At 40.1% G+C, this 21,840-nt stretch overlaps 1 protein-coding gene across 4 annotated transcripts in view; it reads right to left on the minus strand.

Moving 5' to 3' along the window:
• The window catches only part of ELP3 (elongator acetyltransferase complex subunit 3), a 101,262-nt gene extending 80,410 nt beyond the window's left edge, over positions 1-20,852 (minus strand). For 2 of the 4 annotated variants that reach the window (XM_045880076.3, XM_064585339.1), the window contains exons 1-3: positions 20,741-20,852; positions 17,604-17,703; positions 14,100-14,238 (exon numbers count right to left, since the gene is read on the minus strand). In XM_045880076.3, coding sequence (XP_045736032.1) covers positions 14,100-14,238; positions 17,604-17,703; positions 20,741-20,759 — 258 coding nt within the window. In that variant the 5' untranslated portion in view covers positions 20,760-20,852. The remainder of the gene's footprint in view (positions 1-14,099; positions 14,239-17,603; positions 17,704-20,740) is intronic. The other 2 variants (XM_045880075.3, XM_064585341.1) reach the window with 2 other exon arrangements.
• Between the last annotated feature and the right edge of the window lie 988 nt (positions 20,853-21,840).

A 21,840-nucleotide genomic window follows, 5' to 3' on the forward strand; every position in this document is an offset into this window, starting at 1 on the left:
CCTCTGAAATCATATCTGCCTACGGGAGCAAGACACATAGAAACAGGTTATTTCAAAACCACATGGTAAGAAGGATTTAGAAAATACTAGGAATGACAAAGAAGGCAATTAATTAGCCCTCACCAGGGAAGTCAGGGAAGCCTTCCTGAGATGCTAACAATTGTGCTGATTAAGAATTAATTGATGGGGTGCTTGAGTGGCTCAGCTGGTTATGCATCCAACTCTCTGTTTCGGTTCAGGCGACGATCTTAGGGTCGTGAGATGGAGCCCCGCATTGGGCTCTGCGCTCAGTGTGGAGTTTGCTTGTCCCTCTCCCTCTGCTCCCCCACTGCTTGTGCTGCGCATGTGTGCTCTCTCTCAAATAAAAAATAAAATAAAATAAAATAAAATGGATCACAGACCTAAATGTAAAGTCAAAACTATAAAACTTCTAGGAGATAACATAGGAGAAAATCTAGGTGACTTGGGTTTTGCAATGAGTTTTTATATCAACACCAAAAGAATGATCCAGAAAGAAAAAAACTGATAAATTGGACTACCTTAAAAATTTGAAAGTTCTGTTCTGAGAAAGATACTCTTAAGAGAATGAAAAGACATAGACTCAGAGAAAATATTTGCAAAACCCATGTCTAATAAAAGATACATATCTTAAATATACAAAGAACTCTTAAAATTTCACAATAAAAAACCAAACAACCCATTAGGAGTAGGGCAAAAGATCCGAAGAGACACCTCGTCAAACAAGATATAGTAATGGCAATAATAATATGAAAGATACTCAACATATGTCATTTGGGAATTGCAAACTAAAACGAAATATTACCACACACCTACCAGAATGGCCAAAATCCAGAACACGGACAATACCAAAAGCTAGCAAGCATGAGGAGCAACAGGAATTCTCATTGTTGGTGGGACTGTAAAATGGTACAGCCACTTCGGAAGACAGTTTGGCAATTTCACAAAGCTAAACCTAGTCTTACGATATGATCCAGCAATCATGCTCCTAGGTATTTACCCAAGTGAGTTGAAAACTTGTGTGTACACAAAACCCTTCAGACAATGTTTATAGCAGCTCTGTTCATAATTGCCAAAAATTGGAAAGAACCCAGATGTCCTTCAATAGGTGAATGGATAAACTGTAGTACATTCAGACAACGGAATATTATTCAGTTCTAAAAACAAATGAGCTGCATCAAGTCACTAAAAAGACATGACATAACCTTAAATGCATATTGCTAAGTGAAAGAAGCCAATTTGAAAAAGCTATATACTGTTTGATTCCAACTACATCTTTCTGAAAAAGGTAAAACTACAGAGACAGTAAATAGATCAGTTTGCCAGAAGTTTGGAGCAAAGGAAAGGATGAATACGGCAGTTTCAGGGAAGGAAACTATTCCACATGATTCTGAAATGGTGGATACACGACATTATGCATTGGTAAAACCCACAAAATACACACTACTGTAAGTGGCCCCAATATAAACTATGGGCTTCACTCAGTAATAAGGTAGCAATATTGGTTCATCAATTATAACAAATGTGCCAAACCAATGCCCAGGGCAACCTGGGGAGGGAGGAAAGGAAGTATAGGGGAACCCTGTGTACTTTCTGCTCAATTTTTAGATAAACCTAAAACTGCTCTGTAAAACAAAACAAAACAAAAAGAAAAATACAACTACAAAGCACCACCAGAGTAACAGCAGGAATAAAAGCATTAAGATTGGGGTGCCTGAGGAGGGGGTGGAGCAAGATGGCGGAGGAGTAGGAGACCTGGATTTCCTCTGGTCTTAGGAATTCAGCTGGATGGGGATCAAACCATTCTGAACACCTACAAACTCAACAGGAGATCGAAGAAAAGAAGAGCAACAACTCTCTGAACAGAAAAGCAACCACTTTCTGGAAGGTAGGATGTGCGGAGAAGTGAATCTGAGGCGATATTCAGGAGGATAGATGGCGGGGGAGGGGCCTCCATCAGCCGCTTCTGGCAAGTGATAGAGCCGCGGAGCACAAAATCAGAACTTTTAGAAGTCGGCTCCACTGAGGGACGTCGCTCCAGTGGCTAAGCGGGGGGTGGAACCCTCGTGGGACAGTGTGGTCTCAGGACCCTCCGGGTCACAGAAAGACCGGGGGTGCCTGAGTGCGGCAGAGCTCCCAGGTATCGGAGCGGGGAAGCCGGCTGCAGAGACGGAGCCCAGGCGCGGGCTCTCAGCTCGGGGTTGCCATAAACCGTGATCCGTGGCACAGTCGGGCCATTGCTCCTCCAGCAAGGACCCAACAAGCGGCGGATCCGGGGAGACTCCCCTTCTTCCCCCGGGAGGAGAGGCGCGGGAGCGCACCGCAGGGATCTGCGGGGTTTGGAGACTCCACATGGGGTCGGGTACCAGAGATAGAAACGCGGGGTCACAGGCTGCCTGAGCACGGAGTGAGGCCGGAGACGGGGGAGACGGGAGTGAGTGACGGCTTTTCTCTGGGGTCGCACTGAGGAGTGGGGCCCCGAGGTCTCGGCTCCTCCGAGGCGGAAATTGGGAGGCCGCCATTTTCACTCTCTGCCTCCAAAGCTGTACGGAAAGCTTGCAGGGAACAAAAGCTCCGGAGAGCAAACCCGAGCAGATGACTTAGCCCCAACCGGGCAAGGGCGGGGCAATTCCGCCTCCGGCAAAGACATTTGGGAACCAGGGCAACAGGCCCCTCCCCCAGAAGATCAGCGAGAACAGCCAGCCAAGACCAAGTTTACCGATCAATGAGAACGGCAGAACTCCAGCGCTAGGGGAATACTGCACATAGAATCCATGGGTTTTTTACCATGATTCTTTAGTCTTTCAAAGTTAATTTTTTTTTAACTGTCTTTTTTTTTTTGAATTTTTCTTTTTCCCTTTTTCAACCAACATCTTATCAATCCCTTTTTTAAAAAAAATTTTTTATTTTTCATTTTTAGAGTCCTATTCTATTCATTCATGGTAGTTACCCATATTTTTGGCATATATACATAAGTTGTTCTCTCTTTAAAACTTTGAGATAGTTTCTTCTAACAGATTAAAATATACCCTAAATCTCTAGTGTATGGTTTTTTCCTACTCCCCTGCCTGATCACATTATCTCCTTTTTCTTTTCTTTTCTTTAAATCCTCTTCCTTCTTTTTTCAAACAACTTCTTATCAATTCCTTTTATAAAATTTTTTATAATTTCCATCTTTACAGTCATATTCCATCCCTTCATCATATCAACCCTTATTTTTGTACATATATAAGTTTTTCTTTCTTTAAAATTTTGGGAGGCACTTTCTTCTAACAGACCAAAATACACCCAAAATCTAGTGTGTGGCATTGATGTATATACCAGCCTGATGATATTTGATCATATTCTGTTTTTTTTTTTTGGTTCAGTTTTTGTTTGTTTTTATCTTTATCTTTCTCTTTTTTTCTTTTTCCTTTTTTCTCTCTTTCCATTTCTTTTCCCACTGCTTCAGGTCTTTTCTGATTTGTTTAGAGTATATTTTCTGGGGATGTTATTACCCTGTTAGCATTTTGTTCTCTTATTAATCTGTTCTCCTCTGGACAAAATGACAAGACAGAAAAAATCACCTCAACAAAAAGAACAAGAAGTAGTACTGACTGCCAGGGACCTACTCAATACGGACATTAGTACGATGTCGGATCTAGAGTTCAGAATCATCACTTTAAAGATACTAGCTGGGCTTGAAAAAAACATGGAAGTTATTAGAGAAACCCTTTCTGGAGAAGTAAAAGAACTAAAATCTAACCAAGTCGAAATCAAAAAGGCTATTAATGAGGTGCAATCAAATATGGGGGTGTTAACTGCTAGGATAAATGAGGCAGAAGAGAGAATCAGTGATATAGAAGACCAAATGATGGAAAATAAAGAAGCTGAGAAAAAGAGAGATAAACAACTACTGGATCACGAGGGCAGAATTCGAGAGATAAGCGATACCATAGATGAAACATTAGAATAATTGGGATCCCAGAAGAAGAAAGAGAGAGAGGGGCAGAAGGTTTAATGGAGCAAATTATAGCAGAGAACTTCCCTAATTTGGGGAAGGAAACAGGCATCAAAATCCAGGAAGCACAGAGAACCCCTCTCAAAATCAATAAAAATAGGTCAACACCCCGACATCTAATAGTAAAACTTACGAGTCTCAGAGATAAAGAGAAAATCCTGAAAGCAGCTCGGGAGAAGAGATATGTAACCTACAATGGTAGAAACATTAGACTGGCAACAGACCTATCCACAGAGACCTGGCAGGCCAGAAAGGACTGGCAGGATATATTCACAGCACTAAATGAGAAAAATACGCAGCCAAGAATACTATATCCAGCTAGGCTGTCATTGAAATAGAAGGAGAGATAAAAAGCTTCCAGGACAAATAAAAACTAAAGGAATTTGCAAACACGAAACCAGCCCTACAAGAAATCTTGAAAGGGGTCCTCTAAGCAAAGAGAGACCCTAAAAGCAACATAGACCAGAGAGGAACACAGACAATATACAGCAACAGTCACCTTACAGGCAATACAATGGCACTAAATTCATATCTTTCAATAGTTACCCTGAATGTAAATGAAAGTAAGGGGGTGGAAAACCATTTACCATGCTAATGGATACCAAAAGAAAGCTGGTGTGTCAATCCTTATATCAGACAAATTAGTTTTTTTTTTTTTAAAGATTTTATTTATTTATTTGAGACAGAGAGAATGAGAGAGAGAGCGCACATGAGAGGGGGGAGGGTCAGAGGGAGAAGCAGGCTCCCTGCCGAGCAGGGAGCCAGATGCGGGACTCGATCCAGGGACTCCAGGATCATGACCTGAGCTGAAGGCAGTCGCTTAACCAACTGAGCCACCCAGGCGCCCCTACAAATTAGATTTTAAACCCAAGACTGTAATAAGAGATGAGGAAGGACACTATATCCTACTTAAAGGGTCTATCCAACAAGAAGATCTAACAATTGTAAATATCTATGCCCCTAACATGGGAGCAGCCAATTATATAAGGCAATTAATAACAAAAGCAAAGAAACACATTGACAACAATACAATAATAGTGGGGGACTTTAACACCCCCTTCACTGAAATGGACAGATCGTCTAAGCAAAAGATCAACAAGGAAATAAAGGCTTTAAATGACACACTGGACCAAATGGACTTCACAGACATATTCAGAACATTCCATCCCAAAGCAACGGAATACACATTCTTCTCTAGTGCCCATGGAACATTCTCCAGAATAGATCACATCCTAGGTCATAAATCAGGTCTCAACCAGTACCAAAACATTGGGATCATCCCCTGCCTATTTTCAGACCACAATGCTTTGAAACTAGAACTCAATCACAAGAGGAAAGTCGGAAAGAACTCAAATACATGGAGGCTAAAGAGCATCCTACTAAAGAACGAATGGGTCAACCAGGAAATTAAAGAAGAATTAAAAAAATTCATGGAAACCAATGAAAATGAAAACACAACTGTTCAAAATCTTTGGGATGCAGCAAACGCAGTCCTAAGAGGAAAGTATATAACAATACAAGCCTTTCTCAAGAAACAAGAAAGGTCTCAGGTACACAACCTAACCCTACACCTAAAGGAGCTGGAGAAAGAACAGCAAATAAAGCCTAAACCCAGCAGAAGAGAAATAATAAAGATCAGAGCAGAAATCAATGAAATAGAAACTAAAAGAACAGTAGAACAGGTCAACGAAAGTAGGAGCTGGTTCTTTGAAAGAATTAACAAGATTGATAAACCCCTGGCCAGACTTATCAAAAAGAAAAGAGAAATGACCCAAATCAACAAAATCATGACTGAAAGAGGAGAGATCACAATCAACACCAAAGAAATACAAACAATTCAAAGAACATATTATGAGCAACTCTATGCCAGCAAATTAGATAATCTGGAAGAAATGGATGCATTCCTAGAGATGTATCAACTACCAAAACTGAACCAGGAAGAAATAGAAAACCTGAACAGACCTATAACCACTAAGGAAATTGATGCAGTAATCAAAAATCTCCCAAAAAACGAAAGCCCAGGGCCAGACGGCTTCCCAGGGGAATTCTACCAAACATTTAAAGAAGAATTAATACCTATTCTTCTGAAACTGTTCCAAAAAGTAGAAATGGAAGGAAAGCTTCCAAACTCATTTTATGACACCACCATTACCTTGATCCCAAAACCAGACAAAGACCCCATCAAAAAGGAGAATTACAGACCAATATCCCTGATGAACATGGATGCAAAAATTCTCACCAAAATACTAGCCAATAGGATACAACAGTACATTAAAAAGATTATTCACCACGACCAAGTGGGATTTATCCCTGGGCTGCAAGGTTGGTTCAACATCCACAAATCAATCAACATGATACAATACATTAACAAAAGAAAGAACAAGAACCATATGATCCTCTCAATAGATGCAGAAAAAGCATTAGACAAAGTACAGCATCCTTTCTTGATCAAAACTCTTCAGAGTATAGGCATAGAGGTTACATACCTCAATATCATAAAAGCCATCTATGAAAAACCTACAGCGAATATCATTCTCAATGGGGAAAAACTGAGAGTTTTTCCTTTTCTTATTGATGTGATGTATGGTGTTGATTGATCTGTGAATACTGAATCACCCTTGAAATCCAGGAATAAATCCCACTTAATTGTGAGGAATGATTTTTTTTTTTTAAAATGTATTGCTGGATTCAGTTTGCTAGTATTTTGTTGAAGATTTTTGCATCTATGTTCATCAGGAATATTGGCCTGTAGTTCTCTTTTTTAGTGGTATCTTTAGCTGGTTTTGGTATCAGGGTAAAGAAGCCCTAATAGAATGAATTTGGAAGTTTTCCTTACTATTTTTTGGAATAGTTGGAGAGAAATAGGCATTAACTCTTCTTTAAATGTTTGGTAAAATCTGCCCGTGAAGCCATCCAGTCCTGGGCTTTTGTTTGTTGGTAGTTTTTTGATAACTGAGTCAATTTCTTTGTTGGTAATCAGTCTCTTCAAATTTTTCATTTCTTCCTGTTTCAGTTTTGGTAGTTTACATGTTTCTAGGAATTTATTTCTTGTGGGCTGTTAATTTGTTGGCATACAGTTTTTCATAATATTCTCTTATAATTGTATTTCTATGGTGTTGGTTGTTATTTCTCCTCTCTTATTTGTGATTTTGGGTCCTTTCTTTTGTTTTCTTCTTGGTAAGTCTGGCTAGACATTTATCAATTTTATTGATCTTTTTCCAAAGAACCAGCTCCTGGTTTCACTGATCTGTTCTACTATTTTCTTAGTTTCTATATCATTTATTTCTGCTCTAATCTTTATTATTTCCTTCCTTCTACTTCTAGCTTTCATTTGTTCTTTTTTTTTTAGCTCCTTTAGGTGTAAGAGTAGGTTGTTAATTTGAGATTTTTCTTGCTTCTTGAGGTAGATCTGTATAGTTATAAACTTCCCACTTAGAACCACTTTTGGTGCATCACAAGATTTTGGATTGTTGTGTTTTCATTTTTATTTGTGTCCAGGTACTTTTTAATTTTTTCTTTTATTTCCTGATTGATCCATTCATTGTTTAGTAGCATGTTATTTAGCCTTCATGTATTTGTAGCCTTTCCATATTTTTTCTTGTGGTTCCTTTCTAGTTTCATAGTGTTATGGTCAGAAAAGATGCATGGTATGACTACAATCTTCTTGAATTTGTTGAGGCTTGTTTTGTGGCCTAATATGTGATCTATTCTGGAGAATGCTCCACGTACATTTGAAAAGAATGTGTATTCTGCTATTTTAGGATGGAACGTTCTGAATATCTGTTAAATCCATCTAGTCCAATGTGTCATTCAAAGCTGTTTCCTTGTTTCTGGTTGGATGATCTGTCCATCAATGTTAGTGGGCTGGTAAAGCCCTCTACCATTATTGTATTACTATGGATTCGTCTTTTATGTTTGTTATTAACTATTTAATATATTTGGGTGCTCCCATGTTGGGTGCATAAATATTTACAATTGTTATATCTTCTTGTTGGATTGTCCCCTTTATTATTATATAGTGTCCTTCTTTGTCTATTACATACAGTCTTTGCTTTAAAGTCTATTTTGTCCAATGTAAGTATCACTACCCCAGATTTCTTTTGATATACATTTGCATGAGAGATGTTTCTCCATCTCCTCACTTTCAGTCTGCAGGTGTCATTGGGTCTAAAATGAATTTCCTGTAAGCAGCATATAGGTTGGTCTTGTTTTTTAATTCATTCTGTCACCCTATGTCTTTTGGAGCATTTAGTCCACTTATATTCAAAGTCATTATTGAAAGATATGTATTTATTACCATTTTATTCCTTGTTTTGTGGTTGTTTCTGACGTTTTTCTCTGATCCTTTCTTCTCTTTCTCTCTTTCATGGTTTGCTAATTTTCTTTAGTGATGTATTTGGATTCCTTTCTCTTTATTCTTTACATATCTATTAGTTTTTGATTTGTGGTTACCATTAGGTTTGTATATAACATCTGCATATGGCAGTCTATATTAAGTTGATGGTTAAGTTTGAACCCATTCTTTACTCCTCTCCTCCCCATGTTTTAGGTATATGGTGCTATATTTTATATCCTTTTATTTTGTGAGTTTCTTAACTCATCCTTTACATAAATATTCATTTTTACTGCTTTTGTGTTTCCTATCTTCATACTGTCACTTTTGATCTTTGTTCCACTTCAAGAGTCCTCCTTAATATTTCTTGTGGGGCTGGTTTTAGTGGTCATGAACTCCTTTAGTTTTTGTTTGTCTGGAAAACTTTTTTTTTTAAAGATTTATTTATTTGAGAGAGAGAGAGAGAGAGCATGAGAGCAGAGGGGGTCAGAGGGAGAAGCAGACTCCCTGCTGAGCTGGGAGCCCAATGCAGGACTCGATCCTAGGACTCTAGGGTCATGACCTGAGCCCAAGGCAGTCACTTAACCAACTGAGCCACCCAGGCACCCCTGTCTGGGAAACTCTTTTATCGCCCCTTCTATTCTAAATGATAGCCTTGCTGGATATTCTTTTTTTTTTTTTTTTTTAAGATTTTATTTATTTGACAGAGAGAGACACAACGAGAGAAAGAACACAAGCAGGGGCAGTGGGGGAGGGAGAAGCAGGCTTCCCGACTAGCAGGGAGCCTGAGGCAGGGCTCGATCCCAGGACCCTGGGATCATGACCTGAGCTGAAGGCAGACACTTAACGACTGAGCCTCCCAAGCGCCCCTGGATAGAGTATTCTTGACTGAATTTTTCCTATTCAGCACTTTGAATATATTATGCCACTCTCTTCTGGCTTGCAAGGTTTCTGCTGATAACCTTATGGGGCTTTCCCTTGGTATGTAACTGTCTGCTCTTGCTGCTTTTAAGATATGTTTTTGGGTTTTTTTTTTAAATCACTACTTTTTGCCATTTTAATTACACTATGTCTTGGTGTGAATCTGCTTTTGTTGCTTTTATTGGTCATTCACTGTGCCTCCTGGGTGTGAATATCTGTTTCCTTCCCTAAACTAGGTAAGTTTTCAGCTATTATTTCCTCAAATAAATTCTCCTCCCCCTTTGATTTCTCTTCCTCTTCTGGGACACCTATAATATGAAGGTTCTTACATTTGATGGAGCCACTGAGTTCCCTATATCAATTCCAATTTTGCATAATTCTTTTTTCTCTCTTTTGTTCAGCTTATTTTCCATTACATTGTTTTTAGGTCATTAATTCGCTCCTCTGCTTCTTCCATCCTGCTATTCATTCCATCAAGTATGTTTCTCATTTCATTTATTAAGCCCTTTATCTCTGCTATGTTATTCCTTATCTCTGCTATGTTATTCCTTATCTCTGTATTAAGTACTTTACTCATGTCTTCTACTCTTTTCTCAAGTCCAGTGAGTATCCTTATGATCATTGCTTTAAGTCCCCATAAGGCATGTTACTTATATCTCCTTTGCTTAGATCTCTGGCTGTGCTCTTATCTTTTTCTTTTTTCTTTCTCCCTCCCTCCCTTCTTGTCTTTCCTTTTCTTTTGTTTTTTTCTTTCCTTTCATTTGCAATAAGTTTCTCTGTCTTCACATTTTGTCTCTGTGTCTATTTCTCTGTGTTAGGAAAGTCAGCTACATCTCCCGTTCTTGAGGGTAATGGCCTTATGAAGTCCTGTACTGCCCTGCTGTGTACTGTCCCCAGTTCCCCAGGGCCTGGCGCTTCTGGGAATGTCACCAATGTGTGCTGCATGTGCTGTGCTTTTTATCCTGTTATATCCTTTAGGCCAGTCATCTTCAGAGGCTATCTTTGCCTTTTGTGAGCAGTACTTGGCCCCTGACCTGAATGTAGTGCATTTTAACTAGGCGTGCTCTGGTCTGCTTGTGAATGAGACCTGTCACCACTGCTGTCTGAACAGGGGCTCCACAAAACTTCTGAGTCAGGAGACACAGTATAAGCAGGAGTTTGGGCCGGTCTTCAGGGGGAAGGGACTCGCCAACCTGGGACTGAGACAAGTGTGTCGGGGAAGGGCAGTTCCACAGGAGTAAAGGCACTTGAAGTGGGGCTTGGTATAAGCAAGTTAGGTAGCAAGTGTGGGTGCTGCACTGATTCCCACAGGTGGCCCTGTGCTCACGCCGAGGGATGGGTGAGGGAAATGGTGCCCGTCAGTTCTGTGTTCCTGGAGGGGTCTCTCCTTGATCTCTGCTTCTCTGGGATGTGCTCTGAGGTGAGCAAATAACCTCTGTACTGTGTCCCCCAGGTGCTCTTCAGATTGCTGTTTCCACACTGTATGTCATGGGTTGTTTGCCTAGCTTCTAAGAGCAGTGCAATGCCCTCTGGGCTCTATCCCAGCCAAGCCCACTGACCTTTAAAATTCCAGTCTTTAAGTCCGCTGGTTGCAAAAACTCCCAAAATTCAGCCCCTCTCACTTGCCAAGCCAATTGCTATGGGAATTCATTTTCCCTGTGGGTTCCCTGGTGTGACAGTTATTAGTCTGTCTCTCACCCTTCTCTGCCACTGTGGCTCTCTCCCCACCACAGCAGCCATGATCTCTTTCTTTCCCAAACTGCATCTCTGCACTTACCACCTTCTTCAGTGTGGGCTCTTCTCTACTTTTAGTTGTGTAGTTTGTTCTGCAATTCTTCAGGTCAATTTCTGGGGTATTTAGGATGATCTGATAGTTATCTAGTTGTATTTGTAGGATGAGGTGAGCCTAGGGTCCTCTTACTCTGCCATCTTCCAACCTCTCCCTGTACTTCTGATATTTTTAATAGTTCACTCTGGTGATATTGGCAAACATGGATTTGGTGCAGGTAAGAAAAAGTAGACTAGTTAGGAAATAACTGAAATAGTCTAAAAAGAAATAATAAAGGCCAGAATATCCCTACCAGTGGTGGTAGGAATGGACAATGCATTTCACATCTTTTGGAAACTGAGTGGATAGAGGCACCATGAACTAGGATGGAGAAGAAAGATGAATGAGCAAGTTTGAGGTTAGTTTTAGTTATATTATACTTGAGAGTATATAGGCAGTCAAAAGAGAGTTGTTTAGGGGCGCCTGGGTGGCTCAGTTGGTTAAGCGACTGCCTTTGGCTCAGGTCACAATCCAGGAGTCCCGGGATCGAGTCCCACATCGGGCTCCCTGCTCAGCGGGGAGTCTGCTTCTCCCTCTGACCCTCCTCCCTCTCATGCTTTCTGTCTTTCATTCTCTCTCTCTCAAATAAATAAATAAAATCTTTAAAAAAAAAAAAAAAGAGAGAGTTGTTTAACAGGCACTTTGACAAAAGCCTGAAGCTTGAGGAGTGGTCAGAGCTGGAAGTCAGCATATAACAATACTTAGAAATGTCAATAGATGAGATCACCAAAGAAGGCATGTACAGTACTAAGAACAGTGGACCCAGGACAACAGAAAACATCAATTTTTAGAGGCAAGCAGAACAAGAACAGACCTCAAAGAAAGAAAAGAAGTAACTAGAGGTAGGAGGAGGAGGAGAGAGAATGGTGTCATGGAAGCCAGGCTTATTAGTCAGGTTAAGGAAAGGTTGATAAGTCTTTGTCTTCCATAGCAGCAAGCTCATACATAATGCTCAAAACTAAAAATTCAAGACTTATCTATAGAGTGTGTTATTTGGGGATATAGAAGCAAATGCCAAGAAATCAGCTAAGAGTTAAAAGTGCTTGCCCTGAGGGGAAATATGGAAGGTGAGGGGTTTGAAACTATGGCTGACCTTTGAACAAAGCACGGGTTAGGGGTGACAACCCCTCAACTCAGTTGAGTAACTGCATATAACTTTTGACTCCCCAGAAACTTAATTATTTTCATAGTCTACTGTTGATCAGAAGCCTTACTGGCAACAGAAACCATCAATTAATACATATTTTGTATGCTATAGGTATTGCATACTGTATTCTTACAATAAAGTAATCTAGACAAAAAGAAGTATCAGGACAATCATAAAGAAAATACATCTATAGTACTGTACTTATGGGAAAAAATCTGCCTGTAAGTGGACCCATGCAGTTCAAACCCATGTTGTTCAACTGTATTAATTTCTCTTAAAGAACCCTTTACACTAGGTACAAATAAATAAAACAAAAACTCTTAAGTACAGAGAGAAGAGACCAGAATTAGTGATTCATTGTGTATAAAAGTTTTAGGGTTTAATTAGTCACTAATGAAATATGATCCAGGAGATATGGCCACTAAACAAGTCAACATAAACTGTAATTACCAAGTTTTCTACTCCCATCCAAATAAGAGATTGAATTTCTATGGTCATATCAGAAACACACAATTCAATTCTGGGTATCATGTTTTAAGAGGGTCCAAATCCTATCTTTCACACTCATCCTTTATATCCTAAAGCCCCTACCCTAATTCCAGTTCTTAACATATTTTACACCTAGATCAAGCCAAGAGTACACTAACTGGTCTTTTTGGTTCCAAGCTACTCTACATCTTGTATCCAAATTAATTTTCTGAAAATCTGGTTTGTTCATATCACTCTCCTCAAATATCTTTAACAGTTTCCTATTACCCAGCTTCTTTGCAGACATTTAAGATCTTTTACAAGCTGATCCCAAATTAACTCTTTAACCTAATGTCCTGCTGCTTTCTCAAATGGATTATCAACTCCAGTCAGTGTGAGGTACTCACTGTACCCTACACACATCATACCTCTTATAATACCTCTACTTCTGTGCCTTAGTTCCTTGTGTCCTTGCTCCCATTATTCTTCAAGCCTGCTCTTCTCTGCTTATATGGGCACCATTTATATGTCAAGCAAATGCCATGCTTTCTCTAGGGCTTTCCCTAGTCTCTTTTACTGCAGGGACATCTTTGTCCTCTGGACTTCCACAGTGCTTCCCATTACATCAGTCGCTTCCCAAATACCACATACAGAATGCCTTTGTACCATTAACTACCTTTTTTTTTTTTTTTTTAAGATTTTTTTTTTTTTATTCATGAGAGACAGAGCGAGAGAGAAAGGCAGAGGGAAAAGCAGGCTCCCAAGGAGCAGGGAGCCCGATGCGGCACTTGATCCCAGGACCCCGAGATCATGACCTGAGCCGAAGGCAGATGCTTAACCATCTGAGCCACCCAGGCGCCCACCATTAACTACCTTTTAAAAGTACAAGGGGTGCCTGGGTTGAGTGTCCTACTCATGATTTCAGCTCAGGTCATGATCTTGGGGTCATGAGATTGGGCCCAGCCTCAGGCTCTGCACTCAGCAGAGTCTGCCTGAGATTCTCTCCTCCTCCCTCTGCCTCTTCCCTTACTCATGTGCTCTCTGTCTCTCTCAAATAAACAAAATCTTTTAAAAGTAAAAGTACCTTTTATAAGTATCAATTGTATTGAAAGCCATGACCTTAAAATGGCCAACAATATTTATCACATTGAGATAGTCACGAAGCCTCAATTTATACTTTTAAGGACATTAAAACATAATCTACTCCTTTAAGCATAGCGAGTGTTTTTCATTCTGCACGTCTCTACTGCAACACATATCATAATATATGGATTTTATTAAACTGAATTCCCCTTTTCCACCTCACTATCTGGGTGTTACATGGACGCAAGGATTTCTGGCAGAAAAGATATGGAATCAATATTTCATGAATCAAATTACTCACCCCACTGGCAGTTCTGATGGGTTTTGCCTTTAATTTGGGGACTAAGACCTTTCGATACTGAGGTGGGACTGCGGCAATGATATCCACCAGGCGGGGCTGTGCTGAAAGGCCATATTTGGCAGCTGTCCTGGTTTTCACCCTGGAAGTAAAGCATCTAGCATTATCAAGATCATAATATTTCAAGGCATACTACCAAAAGAATGGCCTACAAATAACATCATCAACTCCTGTCACTCCCCTATCTTTTCACCCAGTGACAACAGTGGCTTTAAAATTTGTGAGTATCAGAAAAATAGAAGAAAATCAGGAAAACATATCAATGACTTCTTCTTACTCTGGAGTACCAGAAAGAAAACAAGATGACTACAGGGAAGGTCCCAGGACAGTGACACAAGGTAGGTCTCATTTAACAAACTGCTCTAGCTTCACAGCATTCTACCCTTTTCTCAACCTCAACACTATAGCATCTGGGATTAATTCTGTTGTAAGGGACTGTTTATTACACTGTAGGATGTTTAGCAGCTTCATCGGCCTCTACTCACCAGCACCCCACTTCCCACTGTTAACAACTAAAAATGTCTCCTGGGTGGGTGGGTGGGGGGTATCATGCCTGGTTGTGAGCTATGGTCTTAGACCAGACAAACAAACAAAAAACAATTTGAAGGAAAGGTGTACAGAACCAAATAGTAAATAAAGTATATATATTTTTAAAGTGTTTTAAAACTTTTTCTAACATAAAATAATATATACATAAAAAACAGAACATAAAACATATAAACATACTTTAAAATTTATGAAGCAAACACTTGTGTTACTACACTCCAAGGAATACAATATCATCAGCACTTCAGAAAATCCATTTACCCCTTCCTGATTATAACTTTATCCCTAATCCCTAAAAATAACCTTCAACCCAACTAATATTCCTTGCTTTTCTCTATAATTTTACTGGTTTCTTGTTTCTTGGTGCTAGCAAACCCTAACAGTCACCTTAATTTCTCATTTTAATCCATCTAAAAATATTGTGACGTATTTGCATCCCTTTTTAAAAATTTTAAATATTTTATTTATTTATTTGACAGAGAGAGACACAGCGAGAGAGGGAACACAAGCAGGGGGAGTGGGAGAGGGAGAAGCAGGCCTCCCGCTGAGCATGGAGCCCGATGTGGGGCTCGATCCCAGAACCCCGGGATCATGACCTGAGCCGAAGGCAGATGCTTAACGACTGAGCCACCCAGGTGCCCCTGCATCATTTTCAAAAAATGTTAACTCAGTACCTGATTTGTAAAGAGTATAAGTACTTGGTATGCCAGAAAGTATAAGGCATAGTTGTTTCATGCTCTATGTTTGTATGTTGCTATGTTTTCAGATAGGCATTCACAAAAATAAATGTGTAAGTGATAAAAATATATGTGATAAAACACACATACAATAATGAATGTGTCCAGAGTTCAAGAGAGGGACTCAATGGGTGCTGGGGAGACAGTCATGGAAAATAGGCACAGAAAAGAGTTGGCTTCAGGCAGGCAGTGAAAACATGGAGATGACACTGAGAACAAATAGGCTGGCTTATGTGAAGACACAAAAACAGGAATGCACATATTTTAAGATATATGGGTAGACTTAATATAAAGCAGGACACTTTCAATGTAAAGGTACAGAAATTTAAAAAGTTGGGCAAGTTGAAGCCAGACCAAGAGGCCTTACATAATGGGCTGAGGAATTTGCATTTAATTTCATAAATGTTGGGGACATACTGAAAATTCCTGTACAGGGAAATGACATGATAAAAGACAAGAACAAGGAACAATTAACCCAGCATGAAATATAGACTGAAAGCATAAGCTACTGCAGTAGTCTAGAATTAAGTTCAAAAAGGGATGAATTAGGGAGTTAGTAGTGGAAATGAAAGTGAGAGTCATAATGAAGAGAGAGTAGGCAAAATTTAAATATTAACTGGAACTAATGAAGAGGACACCAGAGTTTCTTTTTTTTTTTTTTTAATGCTTTATTTATTTATTCATGAAAATCAGAGAGAGAGAGAGAGATTGGCAGAGGGAGAAGCAGGCTCCCCACCTAGCAGGGAGCCCGATGCGGAACTCCATCCCAGGACCATGGGATCATGACCTGAGCCGAAGGCAGATGCTTACCATCTGAGCCACCGAGGCGCCCCTAGAGTTTCAAGCCTGGGTGAAGGTTAATACAATTAAGCAAAGAGGACATCTGCATAGAGGCTTGTTTTCAGGAAGATGTTAGCGTAAACTTTAGATGTGCTAAATTAAAGAGACTGACAAAAAATACAAGAAGAAGAAATGCTCACTAGAAATAAGAGACTTTTGTATAATTAGCGGTATAGCCAACAATGACAGAAAAGCAACTTCTAAAGAAAGGATAGAGAAATCAGTAAAATATAACTCCACAGTCAAGAAAGGATAGTTAAGTAACTTATTTATTCCTTTAGCAAAAGTTTATTAAGCACAATATTCCAAGGAAGTGATAAAACACTGTAGTATCTCAAGCACAAGAAACAGTCTTAAAAAGGCCATGCTGTGGTGATTTAGATCACTGATGACCTACTGGGTGTGGGGAGAAAATCTTTTCATTAGAGCAGATCTACTTAGTGAAAATCTAATGGAAACAAAAGATGCAGAGATGAAAGACTACTCTTAACTGAGGATGTAGCAAAGTCAAAACTGAACATGATTGTGGAAAGGAAACAGATGAACAGGTCAAAAAGCTATAAAGTAGGAAAGGGTTGGATTAGATCAAAGACCCCAAAGGCAGGGTTTTCCTAAAAGAGCTGCTGCTTCCTGAGACAGGAGGAAGGGAACAAGGATGTGAAGTGATACAGCAAAGAAGATAACAGGGGCTCTGAGACAGATGATCTAATTCCAAATCCCAGTTCTGCCAATTACTAGTTCTTTACTTTTAGACAAATTATCTAATCTTCCTGTCTCATACCCAACTGTCAAATGAGGGTGATATAAGAACCTAACTCACACAGTTTTTGAGAGGACCAACTGAACTAATACAATGCACTACTAACAGTGATTGGGACATAGTAAGCGCCCAATAAATATTAGAAGCTATTAGTATTCTTAGGCTGTGATAGAATTTTGCCATAAATGAGTGACAGGGCAGAGCAGAAAGCTAAGTTCTCAATTAAAATATAAAACGTGAGATAGAAAACAAGTCATATTTGATAATTTCAATTGATAATTTCAATAAAAAGATCTACCACCTAAGGGCGCCTGGGTGGCTCAGTCGTTAAGCGTCTGCCTTCGGCTCAGGTCATGATCCCAGGGTCCTGGGATCGAGTCCCACATCGGGCTCCCTGCTCGGCAGGAAGCCTGCTTCTCCCTCTCCCACTCCCCCTGCTTGTGTTCCCTCTCTCGCTGTCTCTCTCTCTCTGTCAAATAAATAAATAAATAAATAAATCTTTAAAAAAAAAAAAGATCTACCACCTAAGAGCAAGACTGCCTTCTGTTTTATAAATCAACTTACTTATTCAGATCAATGTCTTTCCCCTGTTCGTGGGCTTCAATTAGTTGTTTAATGACATCTCCTATAGTCAGCATCATCAGCTCAGCAGGGCTGAGATCTCCTGGAAAAATAATATTTAACAATGTAAAAAACCATATAACCCGGTAAAGTTTTTTGTATTTATTTTTTTTCTTCCAAAATTATTCCAATCATCTCAGATGAACAGCTCAAGTTTACAAGACACCAAACTTCCACTGTTTACAGTTTGAGCATACCTTTTGTATCCTTAATTAAAACAAACCTGCTTCATCTATATATGGGGAGAATTCACTTTAGAAGTACAAACATTGTAAGAATGATAGATACAGGAAAGAATAGAGACAGACATGAGGAGAAAGACCCAAATTGCACAAGAAAGCATCAAAGTGGTTAAAATAGCTTCCCTTTATCTCCAGAATTATAATGATATTTAGATGCATTATTTCATCTCTCAGAATGCAGTAGATAGATTAGGAATATTTGCTTGTCCCACAAAAATGCCACCAAGGGGTAAAGTTGAAACTCAAATCCAGGTATCCACGGACGTAATATTACAAAGCAATGCAATGCTCCTTTGTAATACAAAGAATGTTGGTTCTATACTTGCCTAGGGATCTAAGAGATAGTCTGTCCACCATCATGACCTTCTGGCAACTGAGGCTGACGTGACAAGCAGAAACTGACATGTTCTTACATGACTCCATCCCAATTACAATAGATCGGTTCAAGGTCAGGCACCTATCCAAGTCAGGCCAATCTGAGCTCTTTCCTCAAGGCAAAAAATGCCATTCTCCCACCAGTGATATGGCTTGGGAACTGACACCAAGCATACTTCCAGCCTGTAGAGAACGCTAGTGTGCAGAGACAATGGAGTCATCAGGGAGAAGAATAGATAAGAAAGCCCTGGCAGTAATGGAGCCCCTTTATTTATCTCATTTGAAACCTCACAACACTGTAAGGTAGATGGTGTTAGCCCCTTTTACAGGTGTTAAAAATTAAGGGAAGTTAAGATGCCATTGTAAATGGAATAGTTACGACTCAAATCCAGGTGTTTTCTCCACAAGTTCCACGCTTTTTTCTCTGTACTAAGCTGCCTCTAACTTAATGAAGCAAAGTTAACACACACAATGTTGAGGGAAAAAAGTCCATCTATAATCAAAGGCTAAATGCTTTCGAAACCACGTAATTCAGAGTTCCAAAAAGGCGGTTCAAGGACCATGTAACAGAGGCAGGGTTGGTGATGGTGCTGGAAGAAGAGGGAGAGGGAGGAGAGGAAGGAAAAGGAGGGTCTCTTTCTTGATTAAACCAAAGCAGCTTGGCTTTTGCATCTGTAATATATTGAAGCTCTATGTAATAATCTGGAGAGGAGAAGAGGATTCAGGTGATAATAAAAACAGATAAAGATTTGAAAACCACATATACAGCTCTTGAGTATAAAAAAATAACTAGAGAAGCAAATTAGTAAGAAAAGGCTTCATGGAGGAAACGGCACAGGGGACTTTAAAGAAAGGAAAGGAGTGGACAAGTGAAACGGAGGACAATCCAGAAGGAACAATGTCAGGTATAGGAATTATCTATCTTTGTGTAAAGGAGTGTTGCCTAACAAGGTTCAATAAAAAAATAGATTATAGGATACACTGACTACTAGGCAAAGGCATTTAAATGGAGTGGAGACTAATATATTCTCAAGTTTGGGAGTAAAAAGATGAAAGTAGTGTTTTAAAAAAAGTACATAAGAAAATGATACAAAAATGATTCGGAAGGTAAAAAGAATACATAGAATTTGATACTAAATAAAAGGCTCTTGAAAGGCAATAATGTAAAACTCCCACAAGATTTAAAAGTAAAAATCTTGGATATTAGGCTCCCATCCCTAGCTCCCAACCCCTACTGGCTGTGTGATAATGGGAAGATCAAAGACTTTTGTATTCCCATTTCCCTGCCTGCCAAATTGGGATAAAACATACACATTTGACAAGACTATTCTAAGAATCAATTCAAATAACGTATAGGAAAGCCAAAGTAGTATTCAAATATTAGTTATTGATGGAGGGGGATTAAGAGGATGATGGCCAAAATGATGAGTAATAAACTATTTCAAGAGGCAGGGCTTAGTGACAGATGAAGTGAAGAGTGGGAAGCTGTCTGGCCTCATAGTCTGAGGAAGAGCAATGCAGAAGAAGATGACTAACTGGGGGCATGTAGTGTGATGCCACAAGACAACTGAAAGTAACCTGGACATTTGGAGCTATTGTTCTAAGAAATGGTAGTGGATGCCCAGAGGCATAGTGACTAAAGACAGATTTAAAAGAAAAAAATTGTGGTTTTGGGGGTGCACACAGAGAGCCTGACCATCAGTTCCACTTCCTACGTATAATTTTGGGCTGGGTAAGTTACTTAACTCTTTGAATCTCCCGCGGGAAAGATTCCACTTTCCATCACAGTAGAAATGATACCCATTTCAAAATTATTAGCAAAGGCTCAATAAATAGTAGCTATTATTATCATAGCCATCAATCATGATTAGACCGACTTGTCACATGAGTGTACAGAAATAAGTTTAGAACTTGTAAGAAAATACTTACAAATCTGACTCTATCCTGTTGAAAACAAAAGATGGAATTGCACCATGCTAATTCAGGAGGTAGTATAAACGAAAATAACTACACAACTGTCCCACAGAAAACCAAGAACTCAGAGTTTTTCTTTTTTTTTAAACCCAGATCTTAAAGGAAAATCTCAAAAAAAAAAAAAAAAAGGTGAAATGTACCATAAAACAAATTTTAGCAAATTAAGAGACCCGAGAGCACTTTGAATCGACCGACCACATGAACTCCTTGAACAGCATACCTTGGAACAAAGCTTTTCCTGCCATCTACACAAAAGACACCAAGTGACTGCCAAAAGGGAAAAGGGCAGGCTGGTTTAAAAAGCACAACAGGTAAAACGAGAAGGCAAGGGGCTGGAGCCGACACACGGACCGACCCTAGGGCGGCAGGGCGACTGGCTCAGGCAGAGGGTTCCCGCGGGAAAAACTGCGTTCAGCACCTCACCGCCCAGGTGTTCGCCCCTTCCCTATCACCCCGCTTGCCCCGTCTTCCTCTCTCTCCCTTCCGTACCTTTCCGCTTCTGCTTCATTTCTCCGCGGCCGTAGTATCCGCTACCACACACAAGGTAGCTACCAACTTGGACCTCGGGGAAAGTTGACAGCCACAAAGCAACCCCAGCGTGTCGTAAAATGACGGTCAACGTATCGTAAAGCTGTTCCCAGAAGACGGCGAGCGCAGAGGCCTGACCCGCTCCCCAGCGGCGACTCGCGAAGGTGCAGGAGGCGGGGAAAATGGGCCGCCGAGGAGGTTCCTTCCTGGGGTTTAAGGGCTGTAGGATGGGATTGTGTGAAGGCAAAGGATAGGTTGGGCGTTAGAAGGCTCGACCTGGATAGTAGAGCGACCGGACAATGCTTACGAATAGGGGCCACGCTAGCAAGCCTAAATGGAAGTGTGGATGTGGGTGGTCTCTAAATAAGGAGCCGAGGGCGCGCCCGAGTGGGAGATAGTCTGAGGACCAGCCACCTAGTGTGATACTAAATCAGAACCTGGAAGAAACCATGCAGGAATCGAGTAACAATCTGAAGTGCAGGCTTTGACGCCAATTAATCACCTTAGTCTCAGATGAATGGCACAAATTATCGATAAACATCATGAAAGCTTTGGAGATCTCTCCAGAAAAACTAGCACACGCATGAAGTTTTGCAGTTTGGAGGCAGGACTTGGGAAAACGTCTTCCTGAAACCCATCCGTGATCTTTGTTCATGGGCCAGAAATTTAGAACTGCTCTCATTAACAAAAAGACAGGAATAGGTGCTGTTTCCAGTCCCTTTCTTCCCACTAGAATTGAGGCAACCCCAAGTCTTTGAACCCACCATGACACTGAAACCGTCCTGGTCAAGTTTTGTGACTTCCCATCAGACCAAATTCAGGAGTATTTGTCTGTCCTTATTGTCATCCTGGTACCAATGGACATGTTAGCTTCCTTGAAAGTCTTTCATGATAGGACCCTCCACACTCGGTTTTTCTTCCCTTTTTTCTCATCTCTTTTGGTGGACTCCACCTCTATCTCACTTCAACATATTGGTGTACCACGGACTTCACTTCTCATCCTTGTCTCTCCCAAGGTGATCCCCAGAGTATTAAAACTTCAAACACCATCTATCTGCTCC

Source organism: Mirounga angustirostris, unplaced genomic scaffold (assembly GCF_029215605.1).
Source record: "Mirounga angustirostris isolate CCGP_5_RB_7025 unplaced genomic scaffold, mMirAng1.0.hap1 SCAF_2, whole genome shotgun sequence".
NCBI lineage: Eukaryota > Metazoa > Chordata > Mammalia > Carnivora > Phocidae > Mirounga > Mirounga angustirostris.